The sequence below is a fragment of the Haliotis rubra genome, unplaced genomic scaffold (assembly GCF_003918875.1).
Source record: "Haliotis rubra isolate DU_JTF1 unplaced genomic scaffold, ASM391887v1 Scf651, whole genome shotgun sequence".
Taxonomy (NCBI): Eukaryota; Metazoa; Mollusca; class Gastropoda; order Lepetellida; family Haliotidae; genus Haliotis; species Haliotis rubra.
The window spans coordinates 255,293-277,756 of NW_025767359.1; the positions used below are offsets into that span (position 1 = coordinate 255,293).

Sequence of the window (22,464 nt, forward strand, 5' to 3'; positions counted from 1 at the left end):
GATGATAACGCTCGACCGCACCGTGGACACGTCGTCAACGACTTCATTCAGCAACAGGGCATTAGGAGAATGGACTGGCCTCCTTGCTCCCCCGACTTGAATCCCATTGAACATGTATGGGATGACCTTGGGCGTTGCGTTTACCGAAGACACCCTATGCCACATGATCTGAGGACACTGCAGAGAGCTCTGCTCCAGGAGTGGGATGCCATACCCCAAGCCTTCATAATGAACCTGGTAAGGAGTATGAGGTCACAGACGGGATCAACAGCAGGGGCGGTTACACCAGATACTGACTCTGTACTGCAACCAGCAGTTTTGACTACTGTGTGTGAACTTGCTTATGAAGGGTACCCTTTAAACTGTGCTAGTTACAAGCGCCATTTTGCATTTATGCGATTTCTTTTGTTATCACTGTTGAAATGAAACTCAATACATATAAATCACTATGTCTCTAATATTTGTTTTAATTTCTTTGCAGATCCATATAATATAGGTGACCCTTCAATACTTGCGCTGAGTATATAATTCAGACTACCATCGTATCATACCAGGTACCCAGTTTTACTGCTGGGTGGACAGAGGCAAGTTTGAACAAACTCACTTGCCTAAGGTGAGACCACATGCGTCACATGTGCTTCGTTGTGGGGCAGGACTGAAGTCCTAGAAACTTTCAGGAGTCAAGCTCCCAAACACGATCACCCATCCGAGGACTGTCCGCGAAAAAATAAGAACCTATGATACTTTATGGATTACAACTTCTTTATTAGCATAATATAATAAATAAAGTATCATGCCCTTGTTATTATTCATCAACTTCTAAGATGTCAATCAAACAGATCACTTTCGAAAAGCCTTTAAACTTTCGTTTCTTTCTTTTTGATTACAATATATATCAAATTTAAATGTTTGAAATGCACGTTATTTTGAGAAATCGTCTAATGTAACTAAAACTTCACATTTATAGCGCGGTGGGGTAACCTGGTGGTTAAAGCATTTGCCCGTCACGCCGAAGGCCCGGGTTCGATTCCCCATATGAGTAAAATGTGTGAAGCCCATTCCTGGTGTCCCCCGCCGTGATGTTGCTGGAACATTGCTAAAAGCAGCATAGAACCCAATTCACTCCCTCACACACATTTATATTTCATAAGTTCATATCATGTTGTACAGAAATGGATTCCGTTGTATCAACTATTAAGAACTGGAAACAATACAATATTCGCAAAATCGTAGAAACAATGTCAGTTATCAACAAGCCCATAACTGTTGCAAACATTCTACTTTCTAAAACTGTTATCAAAATAACAATAAAAATACATCATTACGTTTAAACCAAACCCAAAATATCTCGGAACTATATACTGAACGAAACCTGGTATCTCAAAGGGATTGGGTTTTTTGGCTTTTCTTTTTTCATGAAACTTATTATTTTATTTATTTTATCGGTCACGCGACTTCCAACAGACGCCATACTATACATCTATACTATGTGCAACTAACGACAAAACGTTATTATAAGATAAAGTAGACCGAATGTGACATGTTATAAAATAATTCTTTGAAAACATAAATGCATGCATGTACTTACTATTCTACTAACCATAGAACCCGTGAAGGTCCGGGTTGGAATGTTGATCTTCAGTAACCCATGCTTGTCGTAAGAGGCGACTAACGGGATCGGGTGGTCAGCCTCGCTGCCTTGGTTGCGTAGATCGATACTCATGCTGTTGATCACTGGATTGTCTGGTCCCGACTCTATTATTTACAGATCGCCACCATATAACTGGAATATTGCTGAATGAGGCGTTAAATGAAACTCACTCACTCACTACTAACCATAGTCCTATAGACTTGCCAACAGAGTATTTCAAATATCCGACATGGAATATAAGGAGAAATGGAAAAAATACTTGTCGCAGACATGTTATGTTATCTTTTCCAGTTATTCTACATTTCACCACCTTTGACCGAAGCTTGCCTGGAATTATTGTGATAAAACATTACAGTGGCCTAATTTTGAAAATAACATTTCAATTTGTCTGTTTTCATTTTGGCCGGTTCCTACCTCATCGTCACGCACGTCGTTTTACATAGGAATTTATTAACTCAACGTTCCATGCATAATTGGCTTCCTTGCCATATTTGAGTTAAGACAACAGCCAATCATGGGTGACAGACAAGTGAAACTATTAGACACTATCGCCTTATCTCGACAATGTTCACTGGTGATCGGGCTGGTGCGTAGCCTAGTGGTTAAAGCGTTCGGTGGTCACGCCGAACACTCGGGTTCGATCCCCCAATGGGTACAGTGTGTAAAGCCCATTTCTGGTGTCCCCCGCGGTGATATTCTGGAATGTTGCTAAAAGTGGCTTTAAACTCAAATCACTCACTAACTGGTGATCACAGGCCAGATGTACAATTCATCTGAAACCGCGAAGATCCGCTTTAGAATTGATTTTCAGCAGTCCGTGTTTTATAAGGTGTTATATGTGTTCCTCGCTCGAACTCTTGTCGAGCTTACATGCAACGCAAAACACAACTTTGCGGATACCTTTCTGTCTGGACTTACAGTAACAGATTATCAAAAAATGCAAATTCAACTTATAAAGTTGAAAAATAACGCGATGAAAAAATCCTGCGAAACCGGAGTTCAAACGATTCACTAAAAAGCGGGTGAAAAGTGATTTAATCAGCTGTGCTGCGCTGCGCACATAGCCCAAGAGCAGTGAATAGGTAATACCTATACACACACACACACAAAGAGCCTTGAGCGTATCGGCAAATGATCCAGCCAATGAAAGACTTCGTTACACTTAAGTGCACGCCGACCCGCTCTGACTGGGTTCGGTATCCCGGGTGCTTCGTTTCGAGTACAAAATATTGCACTTTTGATTTGCGATTGCACGCTTATAATTTTGTATATTTGTTTTTTCATAATCAGCAATGTATATTATGTGTCATGAATAAATGATAATTGTGTTTTGATTATATTCATTTTGTTGGTTGCATCTAAGCTTTAAAATCTGTATGACACTCATGTGAGTATAATAATCTCTGTATCTCAGAACCAGGCCAGCCTGCTTGAGCGCACTCTGTTTTCCCCAGCTTTCCCAGTCCCTGTGTGGAGGTTTGTGCAATAGGAGATAAGATATGTCCACGCTTCACAAAGTCTGGTTTTATAGCATTTGGCTGCTTAATGTTTGTATATTTTTAACATCGCATCAAGCAATATGGCGGCTGTCCGTAAATAATAGATTCTTAAAGCTAAAATGGATAGAATTATCATTAAAACGCACGCATGTTATCAGAAATGAGTGTGCCACTGTAACTTGGTAATGCTCGCAAATAGCATGACAACGGGTCATTATCAAACCCGTTGTTAGGTGACGTCATAAGGAGCTCAACTCTTGATGTTCAATCACCTACGGCTCGTTTAAACTTGGGTTCAATATTGACGATATTTCTGACTCACATTCGTCCTATGTACCTGTGCCATTATGCACTTTCTTGCCGGTGTCAATGATAACAATTATACCATTATTTACAACATGCAGCAATGAAAACATCGACGTGAACTCTAACGTTGTTGAGCACTGATAAGAATGGAGGCTTGTAGTATGGGCAAAGGTCATGGTGGAATATCGTCACGCTCAATAGTGAAGTCGTCTGTTTTCCATATTTGTAAAAAGTGGATCAGTGACCTCCGTCGTTTCTTGTAGGCAGTTAATCGTTCTTTATTTTTATTTTATTAAAAATTCTTTCCATTTTAGCTATCATAAGTAAACATTGTTGACAAAGGCCAAGCCACTGCCTCCCATACGTCAAGTCTGCTCATTGTCCCTGTTTCTTTACCTACTAACAATGCTAACAATGCATCAGTTATTCTACTAAAACTGTTAACAGAGCTCAGGCCACTGCCTCCCATACCTCACGTATGTTGATTGTCACTGTTTCTTTACCTACTAGCAATTCTAACAATGCATCAGTTATTCTACTAAAATTGTTAACAGAGCTCAAGCCACTGAATCCCATGCCTCAAGTCCGTTGATTGTCACTGTTTCTTTACCTACTAACAATGCTAACAATGCATCAGTTATTCTACTAAAATTATTAACAGAGCTCAAACCACTGAATCCCATGCCTCAAGTCCGTTGATTGTCACTGTTTCTTTACCTACTAACAATGCTAACAATGCATCAGTTATTCTACTAAAATTATTAACACAGCTCTAGCCACTGCCTCCCATACCTCAAGTCTGTTGCTTGTCACTGTTTCTTTACTTGCTAGCAATGTTAACAATGCATCAGTTATTCTACTAAAATTGTTAACAGAGCTCAGGCCACTGCATCCCATACCTCACGTATGTTGATTGTCACTGTTTCTTTACCTACTAACAATGCTAACAATGCATCAATTATTCTACTAAAATTGTTAACAGAGCTCTAGCCACTGCCTCCCATGCCTCAAGTCTGTTGCTTGTCACTGTTTCTTTACTTGCTAGCAATGTTAACAATGCATCAGTTATTCTACTAAAAGTGTCAACAGAGCTCAAGCCAATGCATCCCATACCTCAAGTCTGTTGCTTGTCACTGTTTCTTTACCTACTAACAATGCTAACAATGCATCAGTTATTCTACTAAAACTGTTAACAGAGCTCAAGCCACTGCATCCCATGCTTCAAGTGATTGTGATTGTCACTGTTTCTTTACTTACTAGCAATGCTAACAATGCATCAGTTATTCTACAAAAATTCTTAACAGAGCTCAAGCCACTGCCTCCCATACCTCATGTCTGTTGATTGTCACTGTTTCTTTATTTACTAGCAATGCTAACGATGCATCAGTTATTCTACTAAAATTGTTAACAGAGCTCAAGCCACTGCATTCCATGCCTCAAGTCTGTTGCTTGTCACTGTTTCTTTATTTACTAGCAATGCTAACAATGCATCAGTTATTCTACTAAAATTGTTAACAGAGCTCTAGCCACTGCCTCCCGTACCTCACGTCTGTTGCTTGTCACTGTTTCTTTACTTGCTAGCAATGCTTACCATGCATCAGTTATTCTACTAAAATTGTTAACAGAGCTCAAGCCACTGTCTCCCATGCCTCAAGTCTGTTGCTTGTCACTGTTTCTTTGTTTACTAGCAATGCTAACAATTCATCAGTTATTCTACTAAAATTGTTAACAGAGCTCAAACCACTGCATTCCATGCCACAAGTCTTTTGATTGTCACTGTTTCTGTATTTACTAGCAATGCTAACAATGCATCAGTTATTCTACTAAAATTGTTAACAGAGCTCAAGCCACTGAATCCCATACCTCAAGTCTGTTGATTGTCACTGTTTCTTTACCTACTAGCAATGCTAACAATGCATCAGTTATTCTACTAAAATTGTTAACAGAGCTCAAGACACTGTCTCCCATGCCTCAAGTCTGTTGCTTGTCACTGTTTCTTTGTTTACTAGCAATGCTTACAATTCATCAGTTATTCTACTAAAATTGTTAACAGAGCTCAAACCACTGCATTCCATGCCTCAAGTCTTTTGCTTGTCACTGTTTCTTTACCTACTAGCAATGCTAACAATGCATCAGTTATTCTACTAAAATTGTTAACAGAGCTCAAGCCACTACATTCCATGCCTCGAGTCTTTTGATTGTCACTGTTTCTGTATTTACTAGCAATGCTAACAATGCATCAGTCATTCTACTAAAATTGTTAACAGAGCTCAAGCCACTGAATCCCATGCCTCAAGTCTGTTGCTTGTCACTGTTTCTTCACCTAGTAACAATGCTAACAATGCATCAGTTATTCTACTGATGCATCTGCTACAATTATTAACAGAGGTCAAGATACTTCATCCCATGCGGATTCTCAGGAACAAGTTCAGGATATAGTTGGAATTGTATTGTGGTTTTGTCGCTGTTATTGTGCTGGTAGAAAAGAAAGATTTTATCGGTTCTAATTCCAGAGTTTGGCATGCTACTGCAATGGGAACGCCGCAGATGGCGAGTGGTTAAACTGGGAGTGGGGAAGGTCTGTATATAAGGCCGTGTCAAGCTGCAGCGCTAGGTTGCACCTCCTCTGACACAATGAAGATTGCAGGTAAGTACATGACCTTTACATGAATCGTTATTCTTTGTCAAGGGGGATATTTCCATTGATATACTCTGAGATTCTGATTCACTGCATTTTGGGCCCCCAGTGTCCCCGATTGGAATTCCACAGAAAAAATTCTGCTGGTCGTGGGAGGCGAGTGTTGGAGCGTTTCCCCGGCTGCGGAATTCTGTAGGTGTTTCTAAAATAATGAGGACAAACACCAGCGACGAAAAAACACGAAGTTAAACAGTAACAGCTACCAATGTATTAAATGGGCGACAATACGGAACCCACGCTAATACAAAGATTCATTTAAATTGGAGAGGAGAGGTTGGTGTATGCCTTTAGTAAGAAAAACTGTTGTAGGACAATTTTTAAAACACGACTTCTCGGTAAAATCAAACGAGGCGATAAATCTTTCTCAGCTTTATCAGCGCTCTTTCATTAATATACAGCGGACTATGCAGAGTGAGTCACTGACTGAGTATGGTTTTACGCTGCTTTTAGCAATATTCCAGCAATATCACGGCGGGGGACCCCCGAAATGGGCTTCACACATTTTACCCATGTGGGGATTCGAACCTGGGCTTTCGGCGTGACGAGCGAGCATACATATAAGTACGGGTATGTTCTCATTCCCATGTGCACTGATTGTGTCGATGTCCACGACCAGTGTGTTAATTATCTCTGTTGATTACATTATCTCCAGGTTTCAATGATTGTGTCGATGTCCATGACCAGTGTGTTAATTATCTCTGTTGATTACATTATCTCCAAGTTTCAATGATTGTGTCGATGTCCACGACCAGTGTTAATTATCTCTGTTGATTACATTATCTCCAAGTTTCAATGACTGTGTCGATGTCCACGACCAGTGTGTTAATTATCTCTGTTGATTACATTATCTCCAAGTTTCAATGACTGTGTCGATGTCCACGACCAGTGTGTTAATTATCTCTGTTGATTACATTATCTCCAGGTTTCAATGATTGTGTCGATGTCCACGACCAGTGTTAATAATCTCTGTTGATTACATAATCTCCAAGTTTCAATGATTGTGTCGATGTCCACGAGCAGTGTGTCAATTATCTCTGTTGATTACATTATCTCCAAGTTTCAATGATTGTGTCGATGTCCACGACCAGTGTTAATTATCTCTGTTGATTACATTATCTCCAAGTTTCAATGACTGTGTCGATGTCCACGACCAGTGTGTTAATTATCTCTGTTGATTACATTATCTCCAAGTTTCAATGACTGTGTCGATGTCCACGACCAGTGTGTTAATTATCTCTGTTGATTACATTATCTCCAAGTTTCAATGACTGTGTCGATGTCCACGACCAGTGTGTTAATTATCTCTGTTGATTATATTATCTCCAAGTTTCAATGACTGTGTCGATGTCCACGACCAGTGTGTTAATTATCTCTGTTGATTATATTATCTCCAAGTTTCAATGACTGTGTCGATGTCCACGACCAGTGTGTCAATTATCTCTGTTGATTACATTATCTCCAAGTTTCAATGATTGTGTCGATGTCCACGACCAGTGTGTTAATAATCTCTGTTGATTACATAATCTCCAAGTTTCAATGATTGTGTCGATGTCCACGACCAGTGTTAATTATCTCTGTTGATTACATTATCTCCAGGTTTCAATGATTGTGTCGATTTCCACGACCAGTGTGTTAATTATCTCTGTTGATTACATAATCTCCAAGTTTCAATGATTGTGTCGATGTCCACGAGCAGTGTGTCAATTATCTCTGTTGATTACATAATCTCCAAGTTTCAATGATTGTGTCGATGTCCACGACCAGTGTTAATTATCTCTGTTGATTACATTATCTCCAGGTTTCAATGATTGTGTCGATGTCCATGACCAGTGTGTTAATTATCTCTGTTGATTACATTATCTCCAAGTTTCAATGATTGTGTCGATGTCCATGTCTAGCTTGTTGATTATCTTTGATGATTACATTTTCTCCAGGATACCCTCATTGTATCAATGTCCAGAACTAGTTTCTTGACTATGTCTTTTGATTACAATATCTCCAGGTTTCCCTGATCGTGTTGATGTCCATGACCAGTGTGTTAATTATTTCTCTTGATTACAATATCTCCAGGTTTCCCTGATCGTGTTGATGTCCATGACCAGTGTGTTAATTATTTCTCTTGATTACAATATCTCCAGGTTTCCCTGATCGTGTTGATGTCCATGACCAGTGTGTTAATTATTTCTCTTGATTACAATATCTCCAGGTTTCCCTGATCGTGTTGATGTCCACGACCAGTGTGTTAATTATGTCTTTTGATTACAATATCTCCAGGTTTCCCTGATCGTGTTGATGTCCATGACCAGTGTGTTAATTATTTCTCTTGATTACAATATCTCAGGTTTCCTGATCGTGTTGATGTCCACGACCAGTGTGTTAATTATTTCTCTTGATTACAATATCTCCAGGTTTCCCTGATCGTGTTGATGTCCACGACCAGTGTGTTAATTATTTCTCTTGATTACAATATCTCCAGGTTTCCCTGATCGTGTTGATGTCCATGACCAGTGTGTTAATTATTTCTCTTGATTACAATATCTCCAGGTTTCCCTGATCGTGTTGATGTCCATGACCAGTGTGTTAATTATTTCTCTTGATTACAATATCTCCAGGTTTCCCTGATCGTGTTGATGTCCATGACTAGTGTGTTAATTATTTCTCTTGATTACAATATCTCCAGGTTTCCCTGATCGTGTTGATGTCCATGACCAGTGTGTTAATTATTTCTCTTGATTACAATATCTCCAGGTTTCCCTGATCGTGTTGATGTCCATGACCAGTGTGTTAATTATTTCTCTTGATTACAATATCTCAGGTTTCCCTGATCGTGTTGATGTCCATGACCAGTGTGTTAATTATTTCTCTTGATTACAATATCTCCAGGTTTCCTGATCGTGTTGATGTCCATGACCAGTGTGTTAATTATTTCTCTTGATTACAATATCTCCAGGTTTCCTGATCGTGTTGATGTCCATGACCAGTGTGTTAATTATTTCTCTTGATTACAATATCTCCAGGTTTCCTGATCGTGTTGATGTCCATGACTAGTGTGTTAATTATTTCTCTTGATTACAATATCTCCAGGTTTCCTGATCGTGTTGATGTCCATGACCAGTGTGTTAATTATTTCTCTTTGATTACAATATCTCCAGGTTTCCTGATCGTGTTGATGTCCATGACCAGTGTGTTAATTATTTCTCTTGATTACAATATCTCCAGGTTTCCCTGATCGTGTTGATGTCCATGACCAGTGTGTTAATTATTTCTCTTGATTACAATATCTCCAGGTTTCCCCTGATCGTGTTGATGTCCATGACCAGTGTGTTAATTATTTCTCTTGATTACAATATCTCCAGGTTTCCCTGATCGTGTTGATGTCCATGACCAGTGTGTTAATTATTTCTCTTGATTACAATATCTCCAGGTTTCCCTGATCGTGTTGATGTCCATGACCAGTGTGTTAATTATTTCTCTTGATTACAATATCTCCTGGTTTCCCTGATCGTGTCGATGTCCATGACCAGTGTGTTAATTATCTCTCTTGATTACAATATCTCCAGGTTTCCCTGATCGTGTTGATGTCCATGACCAGTGTGTTAATTATTTCTCTTGATTACAATATCTCCAGGTTTCCCTGATCGTGTTGATGTCCATGACCAGTGTGTTAATTATTTCTCTTGATTACAATATCTCCAGGTTTCCCTGATCGTGTTGATGTCCATGACCAGTGTGTTAATTATTTCTCTTGATTACAATATCTCCAGGTTTCCCTGATCGTGTTGATGTCCATGACCAGTGTGTTAATTATTTCTCTTGATTACAATATCTCCAGGTTTCCCTGATCGTGTTGATGTCCATGACCAGTGTGTTAATTATTTCTCTTGATTACAATATCTCCAGGTTTCCTGATCGTGTTGATGTCCATGACCAGTGTGTTAATTATTTCTCTTGATTACAATATCTCCAGGTTTCCTGATCGTGTTGATGTCCATGACCAGTGTGTTAATTATTTCTCTTGATTACAATATCTCCAGGTTTCCTGATCGTGTTGATGTCCATGACCAGTGTGTTAATTATTTCTCTTGATTACAATATCTCAGGTTTCCTGATCGTGTTGATGTCCATGACCAGTGTGTTAATTATTTCTCTTGATTACAATATCTCCAGGTTTCCTGATCGTGTTGATGTCCATGACTAGTGTGTTAATTATTTCTCTTGATTACAATATCTCCTGGTTTCCTGATCGTGTTGATGTCCATGACCAGTGTGTTAATTATTTCTCTTGATTACAATATCTCCAGGTTTCCCTGATCGTGTTGATGTCCATGACTAGTGTGTTAATTATTTCTCTTGATTACAATATCTCCAGGTTTCCCTGATCGTGTTGATGTCCATGACCAGTGTGTTAATTATTTCTCTTGATTACAATATCTCCAGGTTTCCCTGATCGTGTTGATGTCCATGACTAGTGTGTTAATTATTTCTCTTGATTACAATATCTCCAGGTTTCCCTGATCGTGTTGATGTCCATGACCAGTGTGTTAATTATTTCTCTTGATTACAATATCTCCAGGTTTCCCTGATCGTGTTGATGTCCATGACTAGTTTTTTTATTATTCTGTTGATTACATTATCTCCCGACGGCCCTGATTGTGTCGACGATGTAAACTATTAGTGTGTTGATTGTCTGTGTTGGTTACATCACGACTACTTTGTTGATTAAATTCTTTCCCAGTTTATTTTATGTTGATTATATTAACTTCGGCCGGTCCTGATTGTGTCGATGTCCACTTGTTGGTGGGTTACATCAGCTGATTCCATTCTTTCCCTTTCCCAGATGCCCTGATTGCGTCGATGTCCACAACTAGTGGGTCACGTCAGTTGTTTCCATTCTTTCCCTTTCCCAGATGCCCTGATTGTGTCGATGTCGACGACTTATAAGTGGCTTACGTCTGTTGATTCCATAATTCCTTCCCTTCCCTAGTTGCCCTGATCCTGTCCGTGTTGGTGGTTGTCCACGGCGAGCACGCCAAGAGACAGCTCTCGACTGTGCTGGCCGCTGTTGAACCAGCCTTGTCCAGTCTTCTGGTGGACAAACTCGGCCTCGACAAACTCATCAGCACGTTCGTTGGAAACGTGGCTGCTTTCTTCAATGGCAAGACTGGCACTGTAAGTACGACAAATGCATTCTATGGAGGTGGGCCCGTGAAGATCCGGGGTAGAATAGGTCTTCAGCAACCCACGCTTGCCACAAAAGGCGACTATGCTTGTCGTAAGAGGCGACTAACGGGATCGGGTGGTCAGGCTCGCTGACTTGGTTGACACATGGCATCGGTTCCCAATTGCGCAGATTGATGCTCATGCTGTTGATCACTAGATTGTCTGTTCCAGACTCGATTATTTACAGACCACCGCCATATAGCTGGAATATTGCTGAGTGCGGCGTAAAGCTCAACTCACTCACTCACTCACTCACTCTATGGAGGTCTATATTTACTACGTCAAAGGAAATTACCGACAATTCAAGGTGAAATCGATTGGTTATTCTAAACGCTGCTAAATTGTACATGTTCGAAAGCTTAGAAAGTATTGAACTTAATACATGCACATAGACGCGTGTACCTTACACCCTTTGTACTCGTACAATGAGCTGTACTGGTGCTTAAACAGTTTACTCGTGAAGATCCGGGTTAAAATTGATCTTCAGTAACCCATGCTTGTCGTAAGAGACAACTAACGGGATCGGGTGGTCACATGTCATCGTATCCTATTTGCGTAGATCGATACTCGTGCTGTTGATAACTTGATTGTCTGGTCCAGAAGTGAGTATCAGCAATCAAAAACATTCTTTGAATTTAGGATCAGAAATCAGACCATTTCTTGTGTAACATGACCAGAGGTTCGCACCCAACCTCACGCTCTAAAGGCGGACATAACAGTACTGTGGCAGTTTATTACTCATAACAACGGTAGAACTGAAATCGGCAGCCATCTCATGTGCAGGCTCTTTTTCGTGTATGGAATAACAAATATTGACCAAATTTGATTCTGTGTGTACGTTTCAGATACCGCTTGATGGAACACCGCTTGTTCTTAATTACAACATTCACAAATGCAGTCTACACTTTGGAAAGAGATTCCTCATCAAACGTAAGTAACGCACTCTCAAACATCCTTCAGAGTATGAATGAGTATGGTTTTACGCCGCTTTCAGCAATATTCCAACAATACCCTGGTGGGGGACCAGAAATGGGCTTCACACATTGTACCCATGTGGGAAATCGAACAAGGGTCTTCGGCGTGGCGAGCGAACGCTTTAACCACTAGGCTACCCCCATCGCCCTGGAATCATAAAAGAAAGGTAAGATAATTTATGGGTGTATGGCCTCATATATCTTACCCTTGTGAGGAATCGATCCCAGTTCTTTGGTATGTGGCTTATAACTGGTCTTCAGCAACACGTGCTTGTCGTAAGAGACGCCTGGAATATCGGCGATAAGCCACTTACTTACAGCATTCACTCTTCAGATTTATGGTCCGGGTTCGATTCCCCCTCTTGGGTACAGTTTGTAAAACCCATTCTCCTAGTTCCCCGCCGTGATTTTGCTGGAATGTGGGTATAAGCGGTGTAAACCTACACGTGAGGAGCCAGAGTGTCCTAGTATGTCTCCACGGGGGGCCATTATGAGTGAGTAAGTGAGTATGGTTTTACGCCGCTTTTAGCAATATTCCAGCAATATCATGGCGGGGGAAAACCGGAAATGGGCTTCACACATTGTACCCATGTGAGGAATCGTACCCGGGTTCTCGGCGTGACCAGCAAACGCTTTAACCACTAGGCTACCCCACCGCCCCGGTCCATTATGAAATCAGGGTACAATCCAAACACGATCTTGACGCTATTACGACGTCGATGGCCACGCCGGTCCCATTTATTGGCCCCCCAACTGAATGTGAAGGGGACACTCGTCCACATACGTCTCAACAACAATCTCATTTCCAGACATTGCCGAGGAGCGTTGCAAGGCTGAAGTCTGCGAGAACAAGATCACCAAATCCTGCAAGTCGTGCGAAAAGGGCCACCAAGACGATGCCCTGAAATGTGCACTTCAGGCGGAGGTCGCTGAAATCACCAGACTCGCCAAGGCTGCCCAAGCGGCTCAAGCCAAGCAGAGTTAGCTCCCCTCATAATACCCGATGTTCGTTGCGTGGGTTCGCTTGTCGAAGTCAATAAATATTGTGACCTATGACATACATTTAAACATATTTATTAGCAATATGATCTTGTTCAGCATTTTCTGACGTATCAGCAGAAACAACACCTTGTTTTTACCTTCGGAATTGACAGCGCGTCGTTGTCTTGGTAATGGTTGTGAGGATAATATGTTTTGTTTGTCTGTCAGGGACGACACGCAAATCATTTCCTGTTTACCCTGGCGGCCATCTTGACGAAACCAAGATCTGATTGGATATCACGTTTGGATCAGAAGGGGTGCAGCTCGTATACTACTTGAAATGGCGTCACGATTGAACCAAGAAATGAATGGACACGCTTGTCTCGGAAAGACGGAAACCTGTGATCGAGGGTTCGAATCCCAGTATGTCCTGCTTATGTTTGTTTGCGAGGACTATACCCTAGTCTGTCTTAAAGTCTCAGAACTGTATCAATTTCCTTTCCGATCTGCCCTCCGGCAATGCTAAAGTGAGTAAGTTTTGTTTTACGCCGCACTCAGCAGTATTCCAGCTATATGGCGGCGGTAGGTAAATATTCGAGTCTGGAACAGACAATCCGCTGATCAACAGCATGAGCATCGATCTACGCTATTTGGAACCGATGACGCGTATCAACAAAGTCAGCGAGCCTGGCCAGCCCATCCCGACATATGATTCTGATTGAGTTTAGTTTTACGCCGCATTTAACAATTTTCCAGCAATATTACGGCGGGGGACACCGGAAATGGTCTCTAAACACATTGAACCCATGTGAGGAATTGAACCCGGGTCTTCGGCGTGACGAGCGAACGCAGTACAGCAATGATTCAGTGGCGGTTCTTCCATAGGCGTTTTGTGTGAGTGAATGAGTTTAGTTTTACGCCGCACACAGCAATATTCCAGCTATATGGCGGTGGTCTGTAAATAATCGAGTCTGGACCAGACAATCCAGAGATCAACAGCATGAGCATCGATCTGCGTAATTGGGAACCGATGCCATGTGTCAACCAAGTCAGCGAGCCTGACCACCCGATCCCGTTAGTCGCCTCTTACGACAAGCATGGGTTACTGAAGGCACATTCTAACCCGGACCTTCACGGGTCTCAAAGGCGTTTTGAAGTGATACAAAAGGAGATAATTGAATGGATGGCAATTTCCATATGAGTACAGTTATCCCTATTACGACAAGGTGCTCGGTTGAATAACCAATTGTTTACAGGCACGTGTAGTCCACCCTGTTATGTATGGTAATGGTTAACATAAACCAAATTCCGGTGTTGTGAAAAACCAAGACAAGTACTCTTACTATCAAAGTGAGTGAGTGAGTTAATATGTATCGTCACATCGGCAATATTTCAGCCATATCGTGACGAGAACAATTAATGAGTTAATTATAGATCAATAACTTTAGAAATCCAAAGCCTGTTGACGAAGACCAGTAAAACTACTAGTGTATGACACATATCCATTTAAAACTAGTAATTAAATCTGAAACATTTTAACTAAAAAATGAAAGGCTATAGATTGCCAACAACTGAAGGTAGATCACCATACTAGGGACCATGGGGACTTAGAGTACATTTGCTTCCTGCATGGACCCTAGCTGGATCACAGATATTAATATAAAACTAGCATGTACAACTAAAACATCTTAAATATATGTCCCATCAGATCGCGGACTCTTTTCTGTGCGGGGCAGGTTAAACCGGTGTCCTCCCATTTGTGAGAACTCCCAGTTGTGAGACACATTAATAAATGGTTCAGTGCACATAGGTGGTGTTACCACATCCCTACAATGAAAGTGGGATCAGCCCAGTTATTGAAGAGTACCCGAAGTAGGCATAGTTCATTGATGAGTTGATTAATGAAATAGATTATCAAAGATTATATTTACACAGAAGAAATAGTTCATTAAATATTTTATTTATTCAGAAGAATATGTAATTATGATAACACATTTTTATTGACTATTATGAAGTTTGAAAGTCATTTTTGTTTAAACATATTTTATTATTTATGAAAATGAATTGGGATTGGTGAACAAGCATTACTGCTTATGTTAACACCGCTCCCATGCAACATAAAATACAAAATGAAATGGAGGATGTGACGTCATCGATATTTACTTTTGCATAAATATATTTTTAAGTACATATAAATAAAGTAAGTTTCATTTAGTTACCTCCACAAGATTCATTTACATCGCAAATCAGTAATTAGCTAGGGTTAATCCATTCTATCAGACAGGGGAGTATGGTGTGTTTTCTTTGTTAATTACCTACTCCCCTGTCTCATAACTGGGAGTCTCACAATTGGGAGTTCTCACAAATGGGAGTAGACCGATTAAACCTATTCGGAGCTCTGACGGGTCAACTTGTGACTCGTGGATTGTTAGGTTAGATTACAACAACAACGGTTACCTGACAACTGACGCAAATTCTCAATCGGTACTAGAGCACAGTTTCATTTGAAAGAATGCAATCAAACGTTCAGTATTATAATGCTGCAGTAATGAACACAGAGATTCTAAAAAATGTCATTCTCGCCTCGCCCTCATCTTTACCCCTAGCTGTAGTGCTCTACTACCCCCGGGCTTTGGCCCAGCTACGGACAGCGAAGAACTGCTGCTTTCCCAAACAGTGGGAAGGTTTTCAGGGTGGACTCGGCGGTGTCAACGCAGGCGGCCAAGGACAAGCGGTGCAGGTATATGTCCGACATGCTTCGGGTAGTTCCGTAAATATTCGTATATTTAAGTGGACTAAATAAGTGAAACGTGATTCAAAATGTCGGTGTCTGTGTGTGCAGGTTTTGATTTGAAGGGAAGCTCTGATATGTTGGAGTCAGTTTATGATTATTGTGATTACTGTTACTGACCGACAGAACCCGGGAAGGAATCGATCTTCACCCACCCATGCATGTAAGATGTGACAGACGGGATCGGGTGGTAAAACTCGTTGACTTCATTGATGCATTTTTTTCCTGTGTGAAGATGTAAAAGGTATAATTTTGGGTTCATACATGTATTTTGTCCAATATCATAGTTCGGGGCGGTGGGGTAGCCTAGTGGTTAAAGCGTTGGCTCGTCACGCCGAAGACCAGGGTTCGATTCCCCACATGGGCACAATGTGTTAAGCCCATTTCTGGTGTCCCCGCCGTGATATTGCTGGAATATTGCTAAAAAGCGGCGTAAAACTAAAACCTCACTCACTCACTCAATATCATAGTTCGATTCAAATAAATCTTGTTTTGCAACTGTAGCTAACTAATATCTAGCTACCCCATACAAAAAAACGCTTCTAAGCACCCCACTCCCCACCCTACCCCACCCCACTCCCCATCCCATCCACCCCCACCCCCACCCCACACACACACACACACACAAGCAAACAGAAACACGCGCGCGCACAAGCGCACGCACATACATAAGCACACCAGCCCAGTTCTGACAACAGTTCTCCGAGTCACAAATGATTTCGTTATGACAATGCGTAATCCAAACCTATAACCTCTTACACCATACACTGCTGTTATACGGGTCTAACTGCACAGTCATGATATCGCGTGGCTTGGAAATCTAGGCCAAGGTTACGGAAATGGGGACTTCAATTCTATTCATCGCATTTGCGAAATTTCCAGTGTTGATTCATGCCCTGGTTGATCACGTGAAAACCTGTAGTAATGGCAGTTGGGTTGAAATGTGTTGACTGTTGAAGTATTACATTCTTGTGAAATACTGCCTCAACGTTGATATGGATCGTTTGTTACCGCCTTACATAGCCACGATGCGCTGTTACCGCATTGCATAGCCACGATGCCCTGTTACCGTATTACATAGCCACGATGCGCTGGTACCATTACATAGGTGTGAAGCACTGTTACCGTATTACAATGACATTGGTCATTGATTTTGTACATGACATGCAGGGGGGTTCACTTACTTTTAACAAAATTATGGGGGTGGGCGGAGGTGGGGTGTTTGTCATTCAAATTGTACTTGTTTCTCCATAAAATCATCATCACCCCTCTATCCATAAAATTATGATCGGTCCCTTACCCATAGGCGCGTGAAACATTGTTACCGTAATGTCATAAGTGGGTAGAATTAGTGGTTAAAGCGTGAAACCCATTCCTGATGTCCCCGCCGAGATATTGCTAGAATATTGCTAAAAGGGGCGTAAAACTAAACTCACTAACTCATAGGTGTGAAGCAATGTTACCGTATTACATGTGTAGGAAGCATTGTTACCGTATTACTTGGTTATTAAGCACTGTGGAGCAGGCCTCCTACAAGAACTTACGCTTGCACAGTTACCGTATTACATAGGTGTAAACAGTGTACGAAATAGTTTCCAACTTTTGCTAGCCAGTCGGGCTAGCTATGCTTGAAAGTTACTAGCCCACATAATATATCACTAGCCCGAAATTTGAAGGCAGAAACTAAGCAAAAGATTACAAAAATAGATGAGAATAAGATAATGTTGGCATGGGAAGGGGGTTTCATCATTAGGCTGCTAATATGATGAACATTTTTGTTTGGCCATAATCTTGCATAATTTAAAAGTCGGAGAGAGTGATGTATTTTTACAAAATGATCCCATGAAAATTCACTAGCCAGTTGAGCGACTGACTGTGGAGATTTACTGGCCCGACTGGATATTTACTAGCCATGGGCTAGCGGGCCAGTGGCTATTTCACAAACTGGGTGTAAAGCAGTCTTACCTTAAGCCAGAACCACAAATTCATCTACCTTCTGTTTCAGATTGTAACCAAGATAGCCTTCGATGCCGTCGGCCGTCGAGTATTCACCTACACCAACAGTACCACGGCGGCAGGAATGTCCTCCACCAAGCTGATTCAAGACTTCAATACGGTCAGAAACCCACCATAAAATATTCTTCAGTTAAAATGGCATTACACATACACATTTGTTAAACAGTAAATTTGAAAATTAACGGAATTAGAAATGGTTTATGAACTCCTTGGGACTGACAGTTTGAAAAAAGGAGTTGAGCTTTTTTCTTGGACATAATTTGAACAAATAGTTTGAATATAATTTTCTAAAAAGTCAAACATTTTATTAACCGATTAAACGTGTTTGTGAGTATATACAAAACTATCACATGCAAACAGTGCTGCAAACATGGTCGTGAACCTAACTCACTCACTCTGTTACAGAATACCATGTATGTTATTGATGTGTTGAAAAGGATTTGCCAGAAGACTAAACCTACTGCGCTTTTCAACAATGGATGTGTGCCTGGTAGGTCTTCTTCATTCCTTCGTGCCCTTTGTCCTGTTACATTCTTCATTTCTTCAATTCTTCGCCCTCATTTCTCTTTCATCCTCTTCATTCCTTCAACTATATATTCCTCTTCACTCTGTTCATTCCTTCATTTTTCTCCTCCTTTGTCCACTTCATTTTACAACCTTCTTAGTTGTTATTCTATCTTCTGTAAGAGGCTACTAACGGGATCGGATGGTCCACCTGGTTGACACACATCATCGTATCCCCATTGTGTAGATCGATGCTCATGTTGTTGATCACTGGATTGTCTGGTCCAGACTCAATGTATAATTTACAGACCGCCGCCGTAGCTGTAATATTGCTGAGTGCGGCATAATACTAAACTCAATCTATCAATTAAGTATTCACTTTCTTCAAACTTTCATCCTCCATATTTATTTAACTCGTCTTTCATTCATCCCTTTATTGCATCATCCTTTCGTTTCGTCATTCCTCTGTTCTCTTCATTCCTTCATGTTCTTCAATCCTTCACCTGTTTTTCCCTTCATTTCTTCACCGGGGCGGTGGGGTGGTCTAGTGGTTTAAGCGTTTGCTTGTCACGCCGAAGACCGGGTTCGATTCCCCACATAGGTACAATGTGTGAAGCCCATTTCTGGTTTTCCCCGCCGTTATATTGCTGGAATGTTGCTAAAAGTGGGGTAAATCCCAACTCACTCACTCATTTCTTCACCCGCTTTATTTCTTTTCTTATATTATTCTATCATCTCTTTCTCCCTTGCACAATGCCCTATACTCTTCATTCTTTCGGCCGCTTCATTTCTTCATCTTCTTCATTGTTCCATCCTCTTCAGTCTTCCTTCCTCTTTCGCTCCTTCATCCTGTTCATTCAGTTATCCGTTTCTTAATCTCGCCCTTATATATACTGACAAAGCGACCAGCTCACTCACACAAACGCCCATTTCTGATCATGAAGAACTCACTGGATAAGAATGAATCCTAAATTTGTCATGCGAGGAGACCAACCAGACTGGGCTCCTCTGTTGGTGGCGCGGTAGGGTAGCCCAGTGTTTAAACCATCCACTCGTCACGCTGAAGACCGGGGTTCGACTCCCCACATGGGTACAATGCGTGAAGGCCATTTCTGGTGTCCCCCGTCGTGATGTTGCTGGAATATTGCTAAAAGCGGCATAAAACCAAACTCACTCACTCACTCTTGTTGGTATATGTTTCAGATGACGCCAAGCAGGTGTTTGATATGACAATTGGAGCTGGGAGCGAGACACTGCAGGCTAAGATCTACACAATGCGACTGCAGCAGGCGTCGTCCCTGTTGAATATCACCCTAAGTGTCACGGAGAAACAGTGTGTCCCTGTCGGGGAAACAATGGTCGGATCGGTTAACAACGGTGAGCTGCTGAAACTCTCTCTGTGTACTTGCGTGTGTGCGTCCGTCTACGTGGGTGTGTCTGTGACAACTTTCTTTAACTGAGGGAGAGAGTTTGGTGTTAGTGTTAAACGCCGCTATTGGCAATATTCCAGTTATATTGTGGCGGCCTTTCAAGGTCAAGTTTACAACATCATGACATCATGAGCAATGCCCTATGCAGTCGATATACACAGTTGATACCAACGACTTTTGAGTACGTGTGTTGCTGTTTAACTGAATGACCGCGGTCTGTACATATTCCCTTTTGCACCAGGCAATCCAGTGATCAGGGGTGGATACAGCTTTTTGAGAAAGGGGGTGCACAGTTCAGAAAGGAGGTGCACAGTTCAGAAAGGGGGTGCTTAGTTAATTTTCACCCGTTTTCACGAGAAATTCAATGGTTATTTAATAAACTTTCAGGACAAAAAAGGGGAAAGGGGGGGGCACCCCACATCTGGATCCGCCTATGGTGATTAACATCACCCCATAAGATGATGCCATAATAGAAGAATATTTTCACTGACTATAAACATTCTTTTATAGTTTATTGTAACTATAGCATGCTACACCAATTGTTTCTTTTCTGCTTGGAAACAGTCAAGATGGTCATGTCGATGCAATACTTCGACATCACCCTGGGGATCAAAGACCCTTCTGTCTTCACCCCTCCCGCCTTCTGTAAACAGGTAATCTTGACAATGTTCCTAGATTTCACTTTTTATCACTTAATGCATGACAGTTGATAAAATGTGTGTATCCGAGTGTCTACCATTGCTGTGTCCGTTCACACTTTCCAAATGTTATTTTTTTCTGTGTATGGTTGAACCTTTTTGATTTTTTTTTTGAGGATAGAACCCGATAACATATTTTTCTTGTGATTTTCTGAAACAAATAACGTTTTACAAAACTTCATCTTAATTGTTCCATGCAGGTTATTCAATACTTCACAAAAGTTGTTTTGTAATTGTCAGGCTCGCTGAATTGGTTGAAACATGGTATCGATTCCCAATAGCGCAGATCGATGCTCCTGCTGTTGATCACTGGATTGTCTGGTCCAGGCTCGATTATTTACAGACCGCAGCCATTAAGCTGGAATATTGCTGAGTGCGGCGTAAAACTAAACTCACTCACTCATTCACACTGAAATCAGGGGCGGTGGGGTAGCCTAGTGGTTTAAGCGTTGGCTCGTCACGCCGAAGACCCGGGTTCGATTCCCCACATGGACACACTGTTTGAAGCCCATTTCTGGTGTCCCCCGCCGTGATATTGCTGGAATATTGCTAAAAGCGGCGTAAAACTAAACTCAGTCAGTCAGTCAGTCATCCACTAATTCATACACTCACTCTAACACAAAACGACTGTCTGATCTGTAAAGCATTGGGATGTCATCATGACGTCATCGCTCGTCTCTTTACGTCACCTGCAAGAAGACCACTATTTGGCTTGTCCCGAAATAACACGAGTTGGCATTACGTTATGCTTAATGTTTACCAAGACTTGACGTCCTACTTTCTCTCCGCTCATATTGAATGCAATTGTATTTTCCATGTTAATGCTTTTATTAATCAAGTTCTATATACTATTTCGCATATTCTTTTTTATCTACACTTGGTAATATTGTGCCCAAAACTCCAATTTTACTATAAAAAAACATTCACTACTATAACAAATAGTGTCTTTCTCAGTGAAAATTAGATATGCTACACAAAGAAGGTAAAGAAAGTATTAAGTTTTGTTCAAGACCTTTGCAGATAAAGTATAGTCACATAAAAAACGTGTGCATTTTAAAAAAAGTTTTAGCGAACTAAAAACTATATCTCTATTATTTTGTAATCTCACAAAAGCCCATTGGAATCTGAATAAGGATTTTTATGACATACTTGAATTTTTCATGTATGACAAGCCATTCCATGCCTATTTATTTGTACCTGTATATCAGTGATGTTTCTAGACAAAAACTATAATAAATATATATTTGGTACTATTGTGGTTCTTTTCTGTTCAAACTTCATAGAGGGGCGGTTAGCCTAGTGGGTAGACGACGATTCGAATCCCCACACATTGTGTGAAGCCCATTTCTGGTGTCCTCGTGATGTTGTGTATTGCTCAAAACCAAACCTCAGTCAGTCAGTCAGTCGAAACTTCATAGAGAGTGAGTAATGTGTATATGTTATATGACGAGTGAAATTTATTGTGCACCAGTTTCGTATAAGTTATATGACACACTTACTCGAGTAAAATAATTTCTTTCTTATCCATTTTATTCATGTACATTTGTGCAGTGAAACACGGTAAGCAAGTGTGACAGCCCTCTTCATTGGCGTCACGTTCAATTGTTTAATGATACAGAAACAATGGTTGCTAGGCAAAGTGATAAGTGCACATGTGCACATATGATATATATGATACCGGTTGTGTTTCACAATA

The 22,464-nt window shown here is 41.0% G+C and overlaps 2 protein-coding genes across 2 annotated transcripts in view; both read left to right on the plus strand.

Moving 5' to 3' along the window:
* Nucleotides 1-5,989: 5,989 nt before the first annotated feature.
* Nucleotides 5,990-13,404, plus strand: LOC124257197. Its single transcript, XM_046691216.1, has 4 exons — nucleotides 5,990-6,103; nucleotides 11,139-11,323; nucleotides 12,220-12,304; nucleotides 13,158-13,404. Exons 1-4 carry the CDS (start codon nucleotides 6,091-6,093, stop codon nucleotides 13,331-13,333), a joined length of 459 nt encoding a protein of 152 aa, XP_046547172.1. The 5' UTR covers nucleotides 5,990-6,090; the 3' UTR covers nucleotides 13,334-13,404.
* Nucleotides 13,405-15,877: 2,473 nt separating this feature from the next.
* The window catches only part of LOC124257206 (mammalian ependymin-related protein 1-like), an 11,363-nt gene continuing 4,776 nt past the window's right edge, over nucleotides 15,878-22,464 (plus strand). Inside the window, exons 1-5 of the mRNA XM_046691225.1 lie at nucleotides 15,878-16,069; nucleotides 18,126-18,236; nucleotides 18,542-18,626; nucleotides 19,844-20,017; nucleotides 20,635-20,723. Coding sequence (XP_046547181.1) covers nucleotides 15,878-16,069; nucleotides 18,126-18,236; nucleotides 18,542-18,626; nucleotides 19,844-20,017; nucleotides 20,635-20,723 — 651 coding nt within the window. The remainder of the gene's footprint in view (nucleotides 16,070-18,125; nucleotides 18,237-18,541; nucleotides 18,627-19,843; nucleotides 20,018-20,634; nucleotides 20,724-22,464) is intronic.

Excerpts from the sequence above, each read along its gene's own strand:
- LOC124257197 (XM_046691216.1), top strand. Across the intron at positions 11,324-12,219 it reads TCAATGGCAAGACTGGCACT|ATACCGCTTGATGGAACACC; the intron begins GTAAGTACGACA and ends TGTACGTTTCAG. Across the intron at positions 12,305-13,157 it reads AAAGAGATTCCTCATCAAAC|ACATTGCCGAGGAGCGTTGC; the intron begins GTAAGTAACGCA and ends TCTCATTTCCAG.